The 18,165-nt window shown below is 48.6% G+C and overlaps 1 protein-coding gene across 2 annotated transcripts in view; it reads right to left on the bottom strand.

Annotated features, from left to right (window-relative positions):
- Positions 1 to 18,165, bottom strand: part of PPM1D (protein phosphatase, Mg2+/Mn2+ dependent 1D) — a 56,720-nt gene that overhangs the window by 2,499 nt on the left and 36,056 nt on the right. For both annotated transcript variants that reach the window (XM_030222279.1, XM_030222280.1), the window contains 2 exons: positions 12,470 to 12,660; positions 11,956 to 12,198 (listed from right to left, as the gene is read on the bottom strand). In XM_030222279.1, the coding sequence (XP_030078139.1) occupies positions 11,956 to 12,198; positions 12,470 to 12,660 (434 nt within the window). The remainder of the gene's footprint in view (positions 1 to 11,955; positions 12,199 to 12,469; positions 12,661 to 18,165) is intronic.

The raw sequence follows: 18,165 nt of genomic DNA, 5'->3' as shown, positions 1-18,165 counted from the left end.
TCTAGTTAGGGCAGGAGCGATACCCAATCACTCTGCTCATGCCGACTCCAATCTCAAAATAGCTGTCAGGACTTCCAGCAAGTCTCACTAGGACATGGCAGCCACTTTGAGATAGGTGCCAGCATGGACAGGAGCAACTGGGAATCCCTCCTGCCCTAACTAGGCCACCAAGGGTTCTAAGGTAGGATCAGGGAGGGTGGTGCTTGTTGGGGTTGGGGGATTCAGTTTCAGTCCAAAATGTACCAGCATTTTTGGCCAAAACCGAAGCATGGCCAAATCTAGATTTTGTGCCAGTTTCAAGCTGAAACCAAAATTCAGCCGGCCTCTACTTTGACTTAGATGCTCACTCAAGACTGCCCCTGAGAAATCTAAATCTTACTGCACATTACTCCTCCCCCCCCCCCCCCCCGCCTCCTTCCACCATCATTAAATGTATGATTTATTTTAGGGAGTGTTTGAATGGGATTGAGAGCCTGTACAATGGTTGCTTGAGTTTCATAGAGGTAGTTTAATAGAGCTATCCCTCCAACTTTTAGTTCATTTTATTTTGGTAATATATAGAAACAAAAGAAGTACCTCAGCCACAGGGAAATGAAATGAACAAGGAGTAGGACCCATCACCCCAACAGAAAAGGTACGACCCAATATAAATGCAAAAATTCTTTCATTAATCCAACAATAAAAACTAGACAACATTCAATCTAACCCATGTTGATTGCTGTTTCCCTTTTTTGAATGGCTCTTGTAATTAATGAAGACACACTGACATTCCAAACAGCAATGCTTTGGTTAAGGTTTTCAACAGCAAAATAACTCCCTAGGTTTGTCCTTTAAGAGTGGCTCAGGGACAGCATTTACACTCCATACACACAGATGAGCTGCCTAGAGCTATTAAAAAGGTAGGCAAAGCCTGGATTCATTTATTGTCTCAGGTGCGAAGTCTTGGAATTATATTCAGTTCTTAGTTATATGTGGCATCATCTTGGAGAAGTAATTAAATCTGTGTTTATATGGCATTCTTCAGGCATTAATGTTATTAGACTATTATAACTCACTGTATTTAGGGGTTTCCAAGAAGTTTGCTAAGAGGTCTTTAGCTTGTCCAGAATATGACACCATCAGTATTGACAGGCAAAATCATATAAAACCATGTCTACTTTCATTACACTGGATAGCATAGGAGAGTCATATTAAAGTATAAAATATTAACCTTGGTATACCACGCACTAAATCTATTAAAAAAAAAACCCTTGCCCTCTGTTCTGAAGGCACCCATATATCATGCAGGCTTTTTGAAAAAACAAAACTTGTAAGCGTGTTTTCTCAGTTACTGCCCCACAGAAATAAAATAAGCTGCCTTAAGGTTTGTTTGCTTTTTTTTTGTTACATTTGTACCCCGCGCTTTCCCACTCATGGCAGGCTCAATGCGGCTTACATGGGGCAATGGAGGGTTAAGTGACTTGCCCAGAGTCACAAGGAGCTGCCTATGCCTGAAGTGGGAATGGAACTCAGTTCCTCAATTCCCCAGGACCAAGTCCACCACTAGGCCACTCCTTAGAACACTGGAGAATATCCGTAGCTTTAAGAAACAATTAAAAAACCTTTTGTTCGAACAATCTGGAGGGCGAATTATGCACTCAACAAAGCACACCAATAGTCTGTTGTGCTGTGTACATATGGATAGGGTACTTCATATGTTGTTCATGGCCTTACTTTTTTGGGTTTTATGCTTTCTCATCTATGTTTTTTCATTGATTTTTTTTTTTTGACAAATGCTGCTTGCTGTTAATGTGTCCCTTTGATAACCCATGACACAGGCACAAACCAAAACATGTCATGATAACATTTGTTTGTATTACTAAGATTTTATGAAAGGAATGTACCTTTTCTGATAGGCCGATAAGCCCCATTGCTCCTTTCTCATACTTCAATTTATATTGTTAACACATCTCTGGCTAATTTGGTAAGGCATAAAAATCAAATACTGGAAATATATACACAAACAATGGAAAAAGGAATCAGCTGAAACCGATATTAAATGAAAGAATACTTAATTTGCTTAAAATCAAAACTTAACCAAGATGTACAACAGCCACACACGAGGGTGACATCACAGCTAACAGCACCGATCAGCCATTGTCATATAGCTCAGAAGGGAAGGGAAGGGCTGGAATGTGTGGTTGTTATAGCCTCCTGTCCATGGAGAAAGTGAATGATACATACCTGTAGCAGGTGTTCTCCGAGGACAGCAGGCTGATTGTTCTCACGACTGGGTGACGTCCGCGGCAGCCCCCATCAACCGGAAGAAGCTTCGCGGGCGGTCCGCACGCAGGGCACGCCCACCGCGCATGCGCGGCCGTCTTCCCGCCCGTGCGCGACCGTTCCCGCCAGTTGAATGACAAGCAAAAATGATGAAACGCAACTCCAAAGGGGAGGAGGGAGGGTAGGTGAGAACAATCAGCCTGCTGTCTTCGGAGAACACCTGCTACAGGTATGTATCATTCACTTTCTCCGAGGACAAGCAGGCTGCTTGTTCTCACGACTGGGGTATCCCTAGCTCTCAGGCTCACTCAAAACAAGAACCCAGGTCAATTGAACCTCGCAACGGCGAGGGTACAACAGAAAATTGACCTACGAAGAACAACTAACAGAGTGCAGCCTGACCAGAATAAATTCGGGTCCTGGAGGGTGGAGTTGGATTTAAATCCCAAACAGATTCTGCAACACCGACTGCCCGAACCAACTGTCGGGTCGGGTATCCTGCTGGAGGCAGTAATGTGATGTGAATGTGTGGACAGATGACCACATCGCAGCCTTGCAAATCTCTTCAATAGTGGCTGACTTCAAGTGGGCCACTGACGCTGCCATGGCTTTAACACTATGAGCCGTGACATGACCGTCAAGAGCCAGCCCAGCCTGGGCGTAAGTGAAGGAAATGCAATCTGCTAGCCAATTGGAGATGGTGCGTTTCCCGACAGCGACCCCTAGCCTGTTAGGGTCGAAAGAAACAAACAATTGGGCGGACTGTCTGTGGGGCTGTGTCCGCTCCAAATAGAAGGCCAATGCTCTCTTGCAGTCCAATGTGTGCAACTGACATTCAGCAGGGCGGGTATGCGGTCTTGGAAAGAATGTTGGCAAGACAATAGACTGGTTAAGATGGAACTCCGACACCACCTTCGGCAGGAACTTTGGGTGGGTGCGGAACACTACTCTGTTGTGATGAAATTTGGTATACGGAGCATGAGCTACCAGGGCTTGAAGCTCACTGACCCTACGAGCTGAAGTAACTGCCACCAACAAAATGACCTTCCAGGTCAAGTACTTCAGATGGCAGGTATTCAGTGGCTCAAAAGGAGGTTTCATCAGCTGGGTGAGGACGACGTTGAGATCCCATGACACTGCAGGAGGCTTGATAGGGGGCTTTGACAAAAGCAAGCATCTCATGAATCGAACGACTAAAGGCTCTCCAGAGATGGCTTTACCTTCCACACGATAATGGTAAGCACTAATCGCACTAAGGTGATTCCTTACTGAGTTGGTCTTGAGGCCAGACTCTGATAAGTGCAGAAGGTATTCAAGCAGGTTCTGTGCAGGACAAGAACGAGGTTCTAGGGCCTTGCTCTCACACCAAACGACAAACCTCCTCCACTTGAAAAAGTAACTCTTTTTAGTGGAATCCTTCCTAGAGGCAAGCAAGACACGGGAGACACCCTCAGACAGACCCAACACAGTGAAGTCTACGCCCTCAACATCCAGGCCGTGAGAGCCAGAGACTGAAGGTTGGGGTGCAGCAACGCTCCGTCGTTCTGCGAAATGAGGGTCGGAAAACACTCCAATCTCCACGGTTCTTCTGAGGACAAATCCAGAAGAAGAGGGAACCAGATCTGACGGGGCCAAAAGGGCGCTATCAGAATCATGGTGCCGTGGTCTTGCTTGAGCTTCAGTAAGGTCTTCCCCACCAAAGGTATGGGAGGATAAGCATACAGGAGGCCGGTCCCCCAATGGAGGAGAAAGGCATCCGACGCTAGTCTGCCGTGTGCCTGTAGTCTGGAACAGAACAGAGGCAGCTTGTGGTTGGTCGGAGAGGCGAAAAGGTCCACCGAGGGGGTGCCCCACTCTCGGAAGATCTTGCGTACCACTCTGGAATGGAGCGACCACTCGTGCGGTTGCATGACTCTGCTCAGTCTGTCGGCCAGACTGTTGTTTACACCTGCCAGGTATGTGGCTTGGAGGAGCATGCCGAACTGGCAAGCCCAACGCCACATCCCGACGGCTTTCTGACACAGGGGGCGAGATCCGGTGCCCCCCTGCTTGTTGGTGTAATACATTGCAACCTGATTGTCTGTCCGAATTTGAACAATTTGCAGGACAGCCGATCTCTGAAAGCCTTCAGTGCGTTCCAAATCGCTCGGAGCTCCAGGAGGTTGATCTGCAGATCCTTTTCCTGGAGGGACCACAGACCCTGGGTGTGAAGCCCATCGACATGAGCTCCCCACCCCAGGCGAGATGCATCCGTCGTCAGCACTTTCGTGGGCTGCGGAATTTGGAATGGACGTCCCAGGGTCAAATTGGTCCGAATGGTCCACCAGAGCAGTGAAGTGCGGCAACTGGTGGAGAGGCGGATGACATCTTCTAGATTCCCAGTAGCTTGAAACCACTGGGAAGCTAGGGTCCATTGAGCAGATCTCATGTGAAGACGAGCCATGGGAGTCACATGGACTGTGGAGGCCATATGACCCAGAAGTCTCAACATCTGCCGAGCTGTGACCTGCTGAGACGCTCTGGTCTGCGAAGCCAGGGACAGGAGGTTGTTGGCCCTCGCTTTGGGAAGGAAGGCCTGAGCCGTCTGGGTATTCAGCAGAGCTCCTATGAATTCCAGAGACTGGGCTGGCTGGAGATGGGACTTTGGGTAATTTATCACAAACCCCAGCAGCTCCAGGAGTTGAATAGTGCACTGCATAGACCGGAGGGCTCCCGCCTCCGAGGTGTTCTTGACCAGCCAATCGTCGAGATATGGGAACACGTGCACTCCCAGCTTGCGTAGATACGCCGCTACCACCACGAGGCACTTTGTAAACACTCGTGGGGCAGAGGCGAGCCCAAAGGGCAGCACACAATACTGAAAGTGCCGTGCGCCCAGGCGGAATCTGAGATACTGTCTGTGAGCTGGCAGTATCGGGATGTGAGTGTATGCGTCCTTTAAATCCAGGGAACATAGCCAATCGTTTTTCTGAATCATTGGGAGAAGGGTGCCCAAGGAAAGCATCCTGAACTTTTCTTTGACCAGGAATTTGTTCAGGCCTCTCAGGTCTAGGATGGGACGCATCCCCCCTGTTTTCTTTTCCACAAGGAAGTACCTGGAATAGAATCCCTGCCCTTCTTGCCCGGGTGGTACGGGCTCGACCGCATTGGCGCTGAGAGGGGCGGAGAGTTCCTCTGCAAGTACCTGCTTGTGATGGGAGCTGAAGGATTGAGCTCCCGGAGGACAATTTGGTGGCAGGGAGGCCAAATTCAGGGCGTATCCGCACTGCACTATTTGGAGAACCCACTGGTCGGAGGTTATGAGAGGCCACCTTTGGTGAAAAAATTTTAACCTCCCTCCGACCGGAAGATCGTCCGGCATGGACACTTTGAGGGCGGCTATGTTCCCGTGGATCCAGTCAAAAGCCCATCCCCGGCTTTTGCTGTGGAGGCACAGGGGGCTGCTTAGGCGCACGCTGTTGATGCGAACGAGCGCGCTGGGGCTGTCCCTGTGCCTGAAGAGGCCTTCGGGCCGGCTGGGTGTACCTACGCTTGGCAAAAGAATAGGGCACAGCCTGCCGGGCCCAGGAAAAACGTCCACCTGCTGAGGTGGATGCTGAAGGCGCCCGGTGGGAGTGCTTGTCGAGGGCGGTTTCCCGCTGATGCAGTTGGTCCACCAACTGCTCGACCTTCTCACCAAAAATATTATCCCCCCGGCAAGGGACGTCGGCCAGTCTCTGCTGGGTGCGGTTGTCCAGGTCAGAGGCACGCAGCCATGAGAGCCTGCGCATCACTATACCTTGGGCCGCAGCACAAGATGCCACGTCACAGGTGTCATAGATACCCCTGGACAGGAACTTTCTGCACGCCTTCAGCTGCCTGACCACCTCCTGATAAGGCCTGGACTGCTCCGGCGGGAGCTTGTCAACCAGGTCCGCCAGTTGCTTCACATTGTTCCGCATGTGGATGCTCGTGTAGAGCTGGTAAGATTGGATGCGGGTCACGAGCATGGAAGATTGGTAGGCCTTCCTCCCAAATGAGTCCAGAGTGCGAGATTCCCGCCCCGGGGGCACCGAGGCGGTATCCCTCGAACTCCGTGCCCTCTTGAGAGCAGAATCCACGACCGCCGAGTCATGAGGCAATTGGGGCCGCATTAACTCCGGGTCCGAGTGAATTCTGTACTGGTACTCTGCTTTCTTGGGGATGGTGGGATTAGATAATGGTCGCATCCAGTTCCGAAGCTGTGTCTCCTTAAGGACATTGTGCAACGGCACCATGGAGGACTCTCTAGGTGGTGATGGATAGTCGAGGACCTCGAGCATCTCAGCCCTCGGCTCATCCACAGAGACCACGGGGAAGGGAATGCAAATAGACATGTCCCTGACAAAGGAGGCAAAGGAGAGGCTCTCAGGAGGCGAGAGCTTCCTCTCTGGTGAAGGCGTGGGGTCAGAGGGAAGGCCCACAGACTCCTCTGAGGAGAAATATCTGGGGTCCTCCTCTTCCCCCTACGAGGCCTCTTCCTCGGTATCGGACATAACCTCATGCAGCTGAGTCCTCAACCGGGCCCGGCTCGACGTCGAGGCACCGAGGCCTCGGTGTCGTCGAGCGGTGGACTCCCGCGCCGGCGGGGACGAAGCTCCCTCCATCGACGTCGACGGGGACTCCACCTGCGTGGCGGTCGAGACCGGCGCCGCAAGCGGCAGCGGTGTCGAAGGCCTCAGCACCGGGCTAGAGCTCGCCGGCGCCACAGTCAACGGCGCCGAGGGCGCAAGCACCCCCCGGCGCCAGCACAGCCTGGCGCATCAGCCCTTCCAGGATCCCCGGAAGGATGGCTCGGAGGCACTCGTCCAGGCCTGCTGTCGGAAAAGACGGGGGGGCCGGTAGAGGCGTCGGTGCCGGAAGCTGCTCGGGTCCAGGAGACTGCACCGAAGTGCTGGGACCCTGACGCGTCGGTACCTCCACTACCGAGGGGGTCCGTTCCTCTCGACGTTGACACTTCGGCGTCGACTCCTCTCCGGCACCAAGGGCCGGGCGCACCGATGGGGACCGATGACGGTGCTTCTGCTTTTTGCGGTGCCCGTCATCGGCGCCAGGTGGAATGGAGGAGGAGGAGGTCGATCCCCCTCGATCTCGAGGAGCCGGGTCAGACAGGGTTCGGTCCCGAGGGCCATGAGCAGAGGGAGTGACCGGGGCCGATTGCCCACGCGGCCTCTCACCCCTACCGTCACCGGAGGGCCGACGGGACCTGTACTCCTGGGGTCGATGCCATCGGTGCCGATTTCACGGACATCGATACCGGTACCGAAGAACCGGTCGTCGATACCGATGCCGTCGAGGTCGACGGGCCGGCGCAAGTTCCAAAAAGACGGTCCCGAAGAACTTGCCTCGCAACCTGAGTCCATTTCCGGAGACCAAGACACAAAGAACACGACTTGATATTGTGCTCCGGCCCGAGGCACTGGAGGCACCAAGCGTGGGTGTTGGTCTGCGAGATAGGCCGGCCGCACCGACCACACTTCTTAAATCCACTCGGGACCTTCGATGACATTGACGGAAAAATCGCGTCGGCGAAGTTAAAGTCGTCCATGGTGGCAGTAAATCACACCTCGAAAAATAAATCGACCGCGCGGCCACAAGGCCGCAACGCGACGCCCCCGCTAGAAAACGAGGGAAAATTCAGCGCGTTCTCTTTTTTTTTTTTTAAGAAAAAAAAAGTTTTGAAGGCGCGCGACAACCAAAATCAGAAAATAAGCGAAAATTCGCAGACAACGCGACGGTTTTCCGGGGCTGACTAAGAGAGAGCGGCGACGTACAACTCTCTCCAGCGCGGAAAAGAAAAGACTGGCGGGAACGGTCACGCACAGGCGGGAGGACGGCCGCGCATGCGCGGTGGGCGTGCCCTGCGTGCGGACCGCCCGCGCATGCGCGGTGGGCGTGCCCTGCGTGCGGACCGCCCGCGAAGCTTCTTCCGGTTGGTGGGGGCTGCCGTGGACGTCACCCAGTCGTGAGAACAAGCAGCCTGCTTGTCCTCGGAGAACACCTGTTACAGGTGTGCAACATTGCTTTCTCCATGAACAAGCATGAGGTACAACAGCCACACACTTGGAGATTCACAAGCTGAGGATTGCCTGATGTAATCTGTAAACATGCAACCTGATACAATGTGGAGGAGGAGGTGGAGGCAGCAAATTGAAGTCATTAAACTGCAGCAAAATTTTTTCACTTGCTAATGCTGTAATAATCAGAAAACAAAGGTTGATCAATAGAATAATGTTTTGCAAGCATGTGAGATGAGGACCATGTTGCTGCTTGGCAAATGGCTGTGATTGAGACAGAATATAAATGTGCCAGCGTTGTAGACATGGCCCTGAGCATATGAGCAGTAACTCTTGGTCAATTTGGACAGAATGGAAATGATAACGGAAAACAGTACAATCTGCTAACCAATTAGACAGAGTCCTCTTTGAAACCAGTAACCCTGGATTATGGGGATTTATTGAAAGATACAGTTGCGATGGTCGATTCTGTTTTTAAGTTTTTTTGAAGATCTCTTCCACAGTCCAAAGTATGCAGTTTACTTTGATGTGGAGTGTGGAGAAGGAAAAAAACGTGGGTAAAATCACTGGTTGATTTTAATGGAAACTGGACACCACTTTAGTGAGGAACTTAGGATGTGTCCGTAAAATAACTATCAGAAAGAATCTTAAGATATGAATTTTAGTAAATGAGTTCTTGTAGTTCGCTAATTTGTCTTGCAGACATTAAAGCCACCAAAAAGAATGTCTTCCAAATGAGAAATTTTAAGTGTGAAAACGACAGATCCTCAAAAGGAGGGCGAGTTAAGGTTTGCAGAACTAGATTCAACGAGGAATAGGCTGCTTGAGAGGTGATTTCATGTTGAGAAGCCCTCTTAAAAATCTAGCCATAACAGAATACTGCAAGATTGGTTGAGAAGGAGATCCTTCATGAAAAGAGCTTATCGCACTTAGGTGAGCACAAACAGGAGAAGTAGATACTGTAATACAGAAGATATAGAATGTGTAAAGGGGTCTTGAGAATTAGAGGAACACCAGTCTGAAAAACGTTTCTACTTAAGGGCGTAGGCATTCCTGGGAGACTGTTTACTGGACTGTAGAAGAACAGATTCCACAGCAGTTGATAAGTTTAAGAATTTGAATGGTCTCCGCTCAATTTCTAAGAAGTGAATGCCAGCCAGCGGATGTTTGGGTGAAAAGTGGTTCCTTGATCTTGTGCGACGAGGTGTTGGCGCGGAGGTAGTTGGCTGAGTTGTTGAAGAAGAGAAAACCAGGGTTTACAAGGTCAATATAGAGCTACTAGGAGAATTTGAGCTCTGTCCTGGCAAATTTTCTGAAGGGTTCTCGATATCAAGGGAATCAACAGAAAGGCGTACAGGAGACTCGTTGACCAAGAGATGAGGAACACATATTTGGCTATGCTGGGTTTGCAAGGGCAGAACTTCTTGCATTTGGTATTGAGGTCTGATGCAAAGATGTCTATAGATGGGAGACCGAACTTCGTTGTGATCTGGTGATAGTGAGGTTGAGAGACAGAGACCACTCATGAGGTTCTGGAGATGGTGACTTGAGTGAATCTGCTAAGACATTTCGGTTTTCAGGCATGTAAATAGCTGTAAGAAAGATGTTGTGAGACTGTACAATTGCCAAATGTGAGATGCTTCCTGGCAAAGAGGAAAGGAACCCATGCCACCTTGCTTGTTTATATAGTACATAGTGACTTGATTGCCAATCTGTATTTGTACTACTTGGTTGGAAAGTAGCACTTGAAGTGCTTTGTGAACTGCTCTCAATCTAAGTAGTTTATATGGAATGTTTGTTTGAAAGGAGTCAATTTTCCTTGGGTTTGAAAATGAGATGTGCGAGCTCCTCAGCATGTGTGGGAGGTATCGGTGGTAAGTGTGGTTTGCGTGTGATGCTTGTGGTTTGAAGATTCAACATAAGGTAATCTTGATACTAATTCCATCGAGTGTGAAGGTCCCATTGTAAAGGTCTCATGTTTAGATGCGCAAATGGAACAGCATACACCGATACTGCTATGTGTCCCAATAGGCGAAGAAAATGCTTTGAAGGAGAATGGGAAATGGAAAGAGTTGCTACAGTCAAGAATAGAATTTGTTGAGCTTGGAGAAGTGGTAGAAAATTGTGCCACTGGGGATGAAAGGATGTGCTCCTATGAATTTTAGGGACTGTGAAGGAGATGTGCTCCTATGAATTTTAGGGACTGTGAAAGTTGGAGAATGGATTTCTTGAAGTTGATGAGGAGACAGAGATTGCATGAGAAGATGTAGATGGCATAGGATGTTCTTGTGCAGATGCACATGCTGAGTTTGAATTGTCAGGAGGCTGCGGCTCTTTAGTTGGAGTTTTATGAAGAGAAGATTGAAGACCATATTGGGATTCCAAAGATTAGTAAAGACTGGATGTGGCTGAGGCGAAGTGAAGACCTTTTGTGTTGGCTGAGATGTAGAAAGAAGGCTATTCTCTGATAGGATAGGAGGACAATTGCTAATACGCTTCAGCTTGGCTGTATGCTTCCTTTTTTAAAAAGGTGGAGAGCCAGGGAAGGGGGGGGGGGGCGGGTAGGACACAGGTGGGATAATTAGCAAATATTGAAAAGTTTAAGAAAAATTTTTTGAAGTCTACTGAGGTTTGGATTTGAATGTTACAGTTGTATACGAAAAGTGTACTGGCTTTACCTATGTTTATGTAAGATTTGTGGACAGGTGCATCATTCTTATTGTATCAAAGCAAATCTGTATTTTTGAATTGCATAATAAAGACTTCTTACAAATAAAAAAAAAAAAAAAAAAAAGGTGGAGAGCCAGAGTCTTTAGAGAGAGGAGCCTGCTGAATTATTGAAGTAGGAGACCAACACTGATCTTCTATGTCAGAAGAAGAACTTGAGAGCAAACGCCTGGAGAGATGGTGGAGGTCTCACGGTAACATTTTTTTTTTTTGCAGTACTTGCAACGAGCTGCATTATGGATTAAGCCCAGACAAAATAAGCAGTGCTGATGAAAATCCATAGCATACATTTTCCTGCTACATTTTGAGCATCTCTTAAAACCCAGCTTGTTTTCCATAGTAAAAAGAAGAGCTGCCAAGGTTAAATTCAATTTTGAAAGTCGCAAAGAGAGACAAGGGTAATGTGCTGCCAACCGCTGTGGCAGTTAGAAAATAACTGATGCTCTTGAGAGGTTTAAATAAGGGCAGGTATTACTGGGCATGTTCTGAAGCCTCCTGAGCTATGTGACAAGGGCCAATCAGCGCCACAAGCTGTGGCATCACCCATTTGTGTGTGGCTGCTGTGCATCTGGCTTGTCCATGGAGAATGCACCAGCTTCTAATAGGTCAGTGCTTCCCCAGATTTATTCTGTTTAATGACACAGCTTGCCAGGTTTTCAGGATATTCACTGTGGGTATCCTGAAACCTTGCTAGCTAAGAAGTCAATAGGACAGCTTTGGGAATCCTTGCTATATTTTCTAGATGATAAAGATCAGAAAGAAGGTTTTGAAGTAGTTTAGAAGTCCACAGACAGACTACTTGGTGTAGCACTCTCAACAAAGCAGCTCAACTGGAATGCACCTTCCAGATCATGCTACTCCAAAAATGTAAATTAAAAAGATCTGAGCATGCACATCTGCACTGCATTTCCCTGAGCTGCTATAATATTACCTTGATTGGATGACTGGGGCAAGGGGATGCTGACATCAGATATATTTCTTGGCTGTTGTAGCAAGGGCTCTCTGCCAAGTTCAGGTGTAGCTCCTCTTCACCGACAGTGCTGCTATCTCTCCCAGACAGTGAAGAAATGCATATGACGATAGCACTTGTGTTATCTGCTCGGAGCATGCGCTGCCGCCAGCGCCCCAATGCCCGGTTTACCAGCATTTTGGCACAGGACTGGCCAGGTTCGCCCTATGGAATGGTAGTAAGAGGGGAAATAAGCAAGCATTAGGTTTAGATAGCAAGACATCAAGTTAACTACACAGAAGTGTAATGAAATCCTCAGTGAAGGTACTTTACTTGGAAGCAAGGAAGCGTTTAACGTAACTCCAAATGAATAGCAAATTACAGTCATTCAATGCTGTAAGTACAAAGACTTAGGGAAGAGGAAGGGAAGGAACAGGAAAAAATGCATAAAAGCACCAAGTTTTGTAAGTGTGGGAAGATGTCCAACTGTGCTCACTGTTAATCCTTTCCTCTCCTCCTGCTCCTGGCACATAGAAACAGCATCCTGGGGAGGGATCATATTCCAGAGCCCGTCACTGCCCAAGATAATGTACTTGTACCGATGGGGGTCAATGGTGTGCACACTGGTGTCTGGCTCAGGAGATACCACAAACTTGCCGCTGTAGAAATCATAACTCCACAGGTCACCTAGAAGGCAAAGGGAAAGGTGGAACACATTTTAACAAAGGGACACTAACAACTCATTCACTTCAAATGCACCGATCAACCTGTCATAGATATAAGAATTCAATCCACAAAGTCTTGATCAGACAAAGCAAGGGAACAGATAATGATTCTGAATTTTGAAGCATCAAAACACAGTTCTGATCACATTTTAAGGCAATGGAACTTTGGGTACACACACTCCCTACAACTGTACTGCCTGAATCTGTAGCTGCCATGCTGTATAATCACAAAGTAGTAAGAGACCACACATATCCAGTACTGCAAAAAGCAGAACAAGGAGAAATTATTATCTTACCTGATAACTATTTTCTTTAATCAGCGACAGTGTTCAGAAGCAATGGGTATTATTCCCTTCCTACTAGCAGGCAAAGGTAGAAAAAACTGAATTCTGCCAGTGACATCACTAGCATAAGCAAAGGTGCTCCCTGGAACAATCCAGTATGCATGTGCCCAAGCAGCTGAAGGTCCCTTTGTAATGCACCCATGTTCCATCAATCACTGCAGCTGCAATGATAATCAAGTGAGCAAAACACCCCAGAGTGGCACTCGCTACCCTGCATATACCAGGATATAGCCCTATCACAAAAACCTGTACGGCTGTCAAATCACAAAGTGAAATTTTTTTTTAAAGCACAGAAAACGAAGCACAACTTACACACAGAACCCCAAGCCGAGGACTTTCTTAGCGTCAGTTCCACTGTTCTGAACTAATGGGATGTACTGAAGCAAATCTATTGGGCAGGGGAAGACAAAGCCTCCCAAATGACGGCTCTACCAAAGTTTGAGTGAGCTCTGGCCAGCACATGCAATTTCTAGTGCTTAGCAAAGGAATGAAGCAACGACAGAAGATACTGTCCGGGCCTCCACCCAGGAAGCAACCCAAGCCCTAGTAGAGTGGGCTTTAAGGCCCTGAGGCACCAGACTATTCTTACCGATGTAAGCAGACTCAATAGCTGCCTTAATCCACTTCGCAATGGAGGCATTCGAGGCTGCCTGGTCCTTCCAAGGGCCATGGAAAAGTAAAAAGAGGTGGTCCAAGAGACAAAATTCCCTACTATCCTTGAGGTACCTGAGGAGCAGTGTCCTTCAGACGTCCAGACTGGGACCTCTGGCAACGATAAAGGAGGGCAAACACACCTCCTAATTCACGTGGAATGGAGACACCACCTTTGGAAGAAAGGATAGTACTGTGCGCAAGGACACAGAATCCTCCGAGGAAAGATGGAAATCCCAATATAACAAGGCCTGCAATTCTGAAACCCTCCTAGTAGATGTGATGACCACCAAAAATACCATCTTGAGGGTAAGATGGAAGCCAAGTGAAGGGGCTCAAACGGAGCCTCAAACAGCGCCCAGAGGAACTGATTTGAGGTCCCGACGAAAGGAAGGACAAAAGGGAGGGGGCGGAGATGCACCACTGCTTCAGAAACTGAGCTCTCTCTATGCAAAGTCAGAGAAATGCCCTTTAACTTCCCCCAAAAGCTGGACAACACAGCCACCTGGACCCTCAGGGGGCTTAAGGTCAGCTCCTGATCTAGGTTCTGCAGCAGAAAACCCAGACCATTGGGAACCTGAGCCCTCCAGGGAGACAGGGATTGTTCCCCACACCAGCATACAAACACAAACCAGAGATATAAGAACATAAGAATAGCCATACTGGGTCAAACCAATGGTCCATCTAGTCTAGTGTCCTGCCTCCAGCAGTGGTCAATCCAGGTCACAAGTACCTGGCAGAAACCAATTAGTAGCACCATTCCATTCTACCAAATCCCAGGGCAAGCAATGGCTTCCCCATGGCCATCTCAACAACAAATTATGGACTTTTCCTCCAAGAACTTGTCCAAACCTTTTCTAAACCCAGATACGCTAACTGCCATTACCACATCTTCTAGCAACGAGTTCCAGAGTTTAACTATTCTTCCAGTAAAAAAATATTTCCTCCTATTTGTTTTTAAAGTATTTCCATGCAATTTCATTGCATGTTCCCTAGTCTTTGTACTTTTCAACCTCCACCCGCACCACACCACTCAGGATTTTGTAAACCTCATTCATATCCCCCCACAGCCATCTCTTTTTCAAGCTGAAGAGCCCTAACCTCTTTAGCCTTTCCTCATATGGGAGCAGTTCCATCCCCTCTATCATTTTGGTCACTCTTCTTTGAACCTTTTCTAATTCCACTATATCTTTTTTAAGGTATGGCGACCAGAATTGAATGCAATACTCAAGGTGACATCGCACTATACAGCGATAGAGGCAACATAATATGGTTTTATTTTGTATCCCTTTCCTAATAATTCCTAGCATACTGTTTGCTTTTTTTGGCCGCCACCACACACTGGGAAGAAGATTTCAATGTATTACCTACAATGACACTTAGGTCTTTTCCTTGAGTGCTAACTCCTAGAGTGTTCCCTAGCATCAGATAACTACAATTCGGATTATTCTTCCCAATGTGCATCACTTTGCATTTGTCTGCATTAAATTTCATCTGCCATTCAGATGCCATTTTCCAGTTTCATAAAGTCTTCCTGCAATTTTTCACAATCCACATGCGTTTTGACAACTTTGAGTACTTTTGTGTCATCTGCAAATTTAAGCACCTCATTCTTGTTCTGATTTCCAGATCATTTATATATATGTTAAATAACACCGGTCCCAGTACAAATCCCTGCAGCACTGCACTATTCACCCTCCTCCACTGAGAAAAGGAGAAATTAGATATGTCCTGCTAATTAGCTTTCCTTTAGTCCCCTATCTGTGTGAGCGGGTTCCAGAGACGCCACCCTGCTATCTGTGTGAGCGGGTTCCAGAGACGCCACCCTGCTATCTGTGTGAGCGGGTTCCAGAGACGCTTTCCCATTATTGTGTAATTTGATTTTAGTGATGATTTCCTGCTGTTGTATGTGCAGATTCCTGAGACACGTTCTAGTTATTGTCTGAGTGGGTTCCTGCTTCACTTCCTTGCTTCTGAGTGTGCAGTTTCCTGAGGCTCTGTCTACATTGTGGGGTATTCTCTCCTTTAGCTTCCCTGCTTGCTCCCGCTTTGGAGGCACCCCAGCGCTAGTGATGCTGCCTTACTTCTGTTATAGTAATTCTGTTCCTGTCAAGTCTCTTCCTTGTTTCTGGGAAGTAGCTCAGTTTACCGGTGCTACTCCACCTAGTGCTCCGACTGCGGCCTAAGGGCTCACAGCTCAGATCATAAGAATTCGGGGCACTATACAGGGCCAAACTGAATTGATTACAAATATTTGGTACAGCCCTAATACCAGGGCATTTATCCCCTGAGAGACCAGGTCCCTCCAGCGACTGAAAAGGCATGCCGCCTTCACATTGGCTCTGGACATCATCAAGTCGAACTGAGTCCCCCAATGGTCCACAATGAGATGGAAGGCCTGAAGCCCCAGCTCGCATTCTCCCAGCTCCAGGAAAGAGCGACTGAAAAATTCCACCTGCACATTGTCATTGCCCATAATATGGGCCACAGAGACCCTGCAGATGCGTCTCCGCCCACATTACAGACTCACTGCCACCAGACTCCTGATTCCACCCTGCCTGTTGATATATGCCACCAACGTGGCACTGGCCGACATCACTCTGACCACTTTCCCTTCCAAGCGCAGGATAGCCTTGTTCTTCAAGCGGTTGATGGACCAGGATGCCTCCTAGCTTGACCACGTACCCTGTGCCACGTGCCCAGCAAGCTCCCCAACTGAGGAGACTCGTATCCATGACCAGCACCCAGAGGTGGATCCACAGATTCACCCAAATGTCCCACCAGGCCAGACTGATCCTCACAGTGGGTGTGAGTGGAAGAGAACGATGGAAGCCCTGAGAGCCTGCTGTAGAGGGCACATGTGAGTCCTCACCCACGGCACCAGAGTCGCAGCCATGCAGCCCAGAAACTGCAGAGTCCTAGACTGTGGGTCTTTTGAAATTCATACAACCAGTGCTTCTGTGCCCACTCCTATAGAAGAAAAGCATTCCCTGGCTCATATCGAAGGCACTCAAGCACCTGAGAGAAGGAGTGAGGTGGCACTTGGACTGATTCACGACTTAGCACAAAGACTCCAAAACAGATGACCTGAGCAGTGGCCTGACTGCCTTCCGCCAGACAGGGGGGTTCGGGTTCACCTGTACCATGAGGACTCAGAAAGTGTAGTTGAAGATTATCACCTAAGCCCCTATTTCTATTGGACATCTGCACCGGCGCAGATCCATGAAGGATCTTAAATGGGAATGGGGCTTGATATACCGCCTTTCTGTGGGGGTTTTTTTTTTCCTACATTCAAAGCGGTTTACATAGTATATACAGGTACTTATTCGTACCTGGGACAATGGAGGGTTAAGTGACTTGCCCAGAGTACACACCTTAAAGGAAACTCGTGTCTCTACTGGTCTATCAGCAAAGGGGAGACTAATCACATCTACGGGAAGAATAAATCTGCTTGAATCAGCCAGTCGTCTAGATACAGGTGAAACCGAACCCCCTGAAGCTAAAGACGCACAGCCGCCACCACCATCACTTTGCAGAACATGTGCAGTGCCATAGCCAGGCTAAAAGGCAAGGCCCAAAACTGAAAATGCTGCCCCAGCACACAGAAGCACAGATATCTCCTGTGATGAAGTACAATTGCAATGGGGAGATAAGCTTCTGTAAGGTCCAGGAAAGTCAAATACTCCCCTGGCCACACCAATGTGATAACCAAGCACAGAGTCTCTATCTGAACATGCTGGACTCTGAGGCAAGTGTTTGACCCCTTTGAGGTCCAAGATGGGCCAGAAGGAGCCACCCTTCTTCAGGACCATTAAATAGATGAAGTACCTGTCCAGGCGGCATGCTGCAAGCATAATAGATTCCACCACTCCTATATAGCAGAGATGATGAAGGGTAATAACGACAGCCTGTCACTTTAGAGCCAAGCCACAGGGAGAGGTCATGAAGGGGCAAACTCCAAGGAGTACTCCCTCAACCACTTCCAGAACCAACTGACCTGAGGTGATGTGGACTTACTCGTTGCTGAAGACTGCCTGCCTCCCACCGGAAATGAGGGACTTGGCGAGCCCTCATTGGGTAGGCCAAGTGGCTGCAGTCCCGCCTGAGGGATCTACTCTGCCCCACACACACACACACACACTTAGGCTGAAGGTAGATGAGTGACCCTGAGGCAGCCTGCCCTCTTGAGGCCGAGGGTCACTGTGCACCTTTGCTGCAGTTCAGGGAGGTGGAGAGCCAAGCCTCCTCTATATTCTGCATCTACTTCTCCAAGTCATCACCAAAGAGCAAGTGCCCCCCTAAAGGATAGTTGACTCAAAAGCTTCTCGGAAGCCACCCACACCCAGTGGCAAAGCCACAGCCAACAGCGATCCTCAATGCCGCCACTGAGCGGGAAGCCAGACTGACCAGATTGTATAGGACATCCGCCCAAAAAGGTCAACTTAGGCTCCAGGCAAAAAGTCTCACCTGCT

This window comes from Microcaecilia unicolor, chromosome 13 (genome assembly GCF_901765095.1).
Source record: "Microcaecilia unicolor chromosome 13, aMicUni1.1, whole genome shotgun sequence".
NCBI classification, from domain to species: domain Eukaryota; kingdom Metazoa; phylum Chordata; class Amphibia; order Gymnophiona; family Siphonopidae; genus Microcaecilia; species Microcaecilia unicolor.
This window is presented reverse-complemented; position numbering and strand designations above follow the sequence as displayed.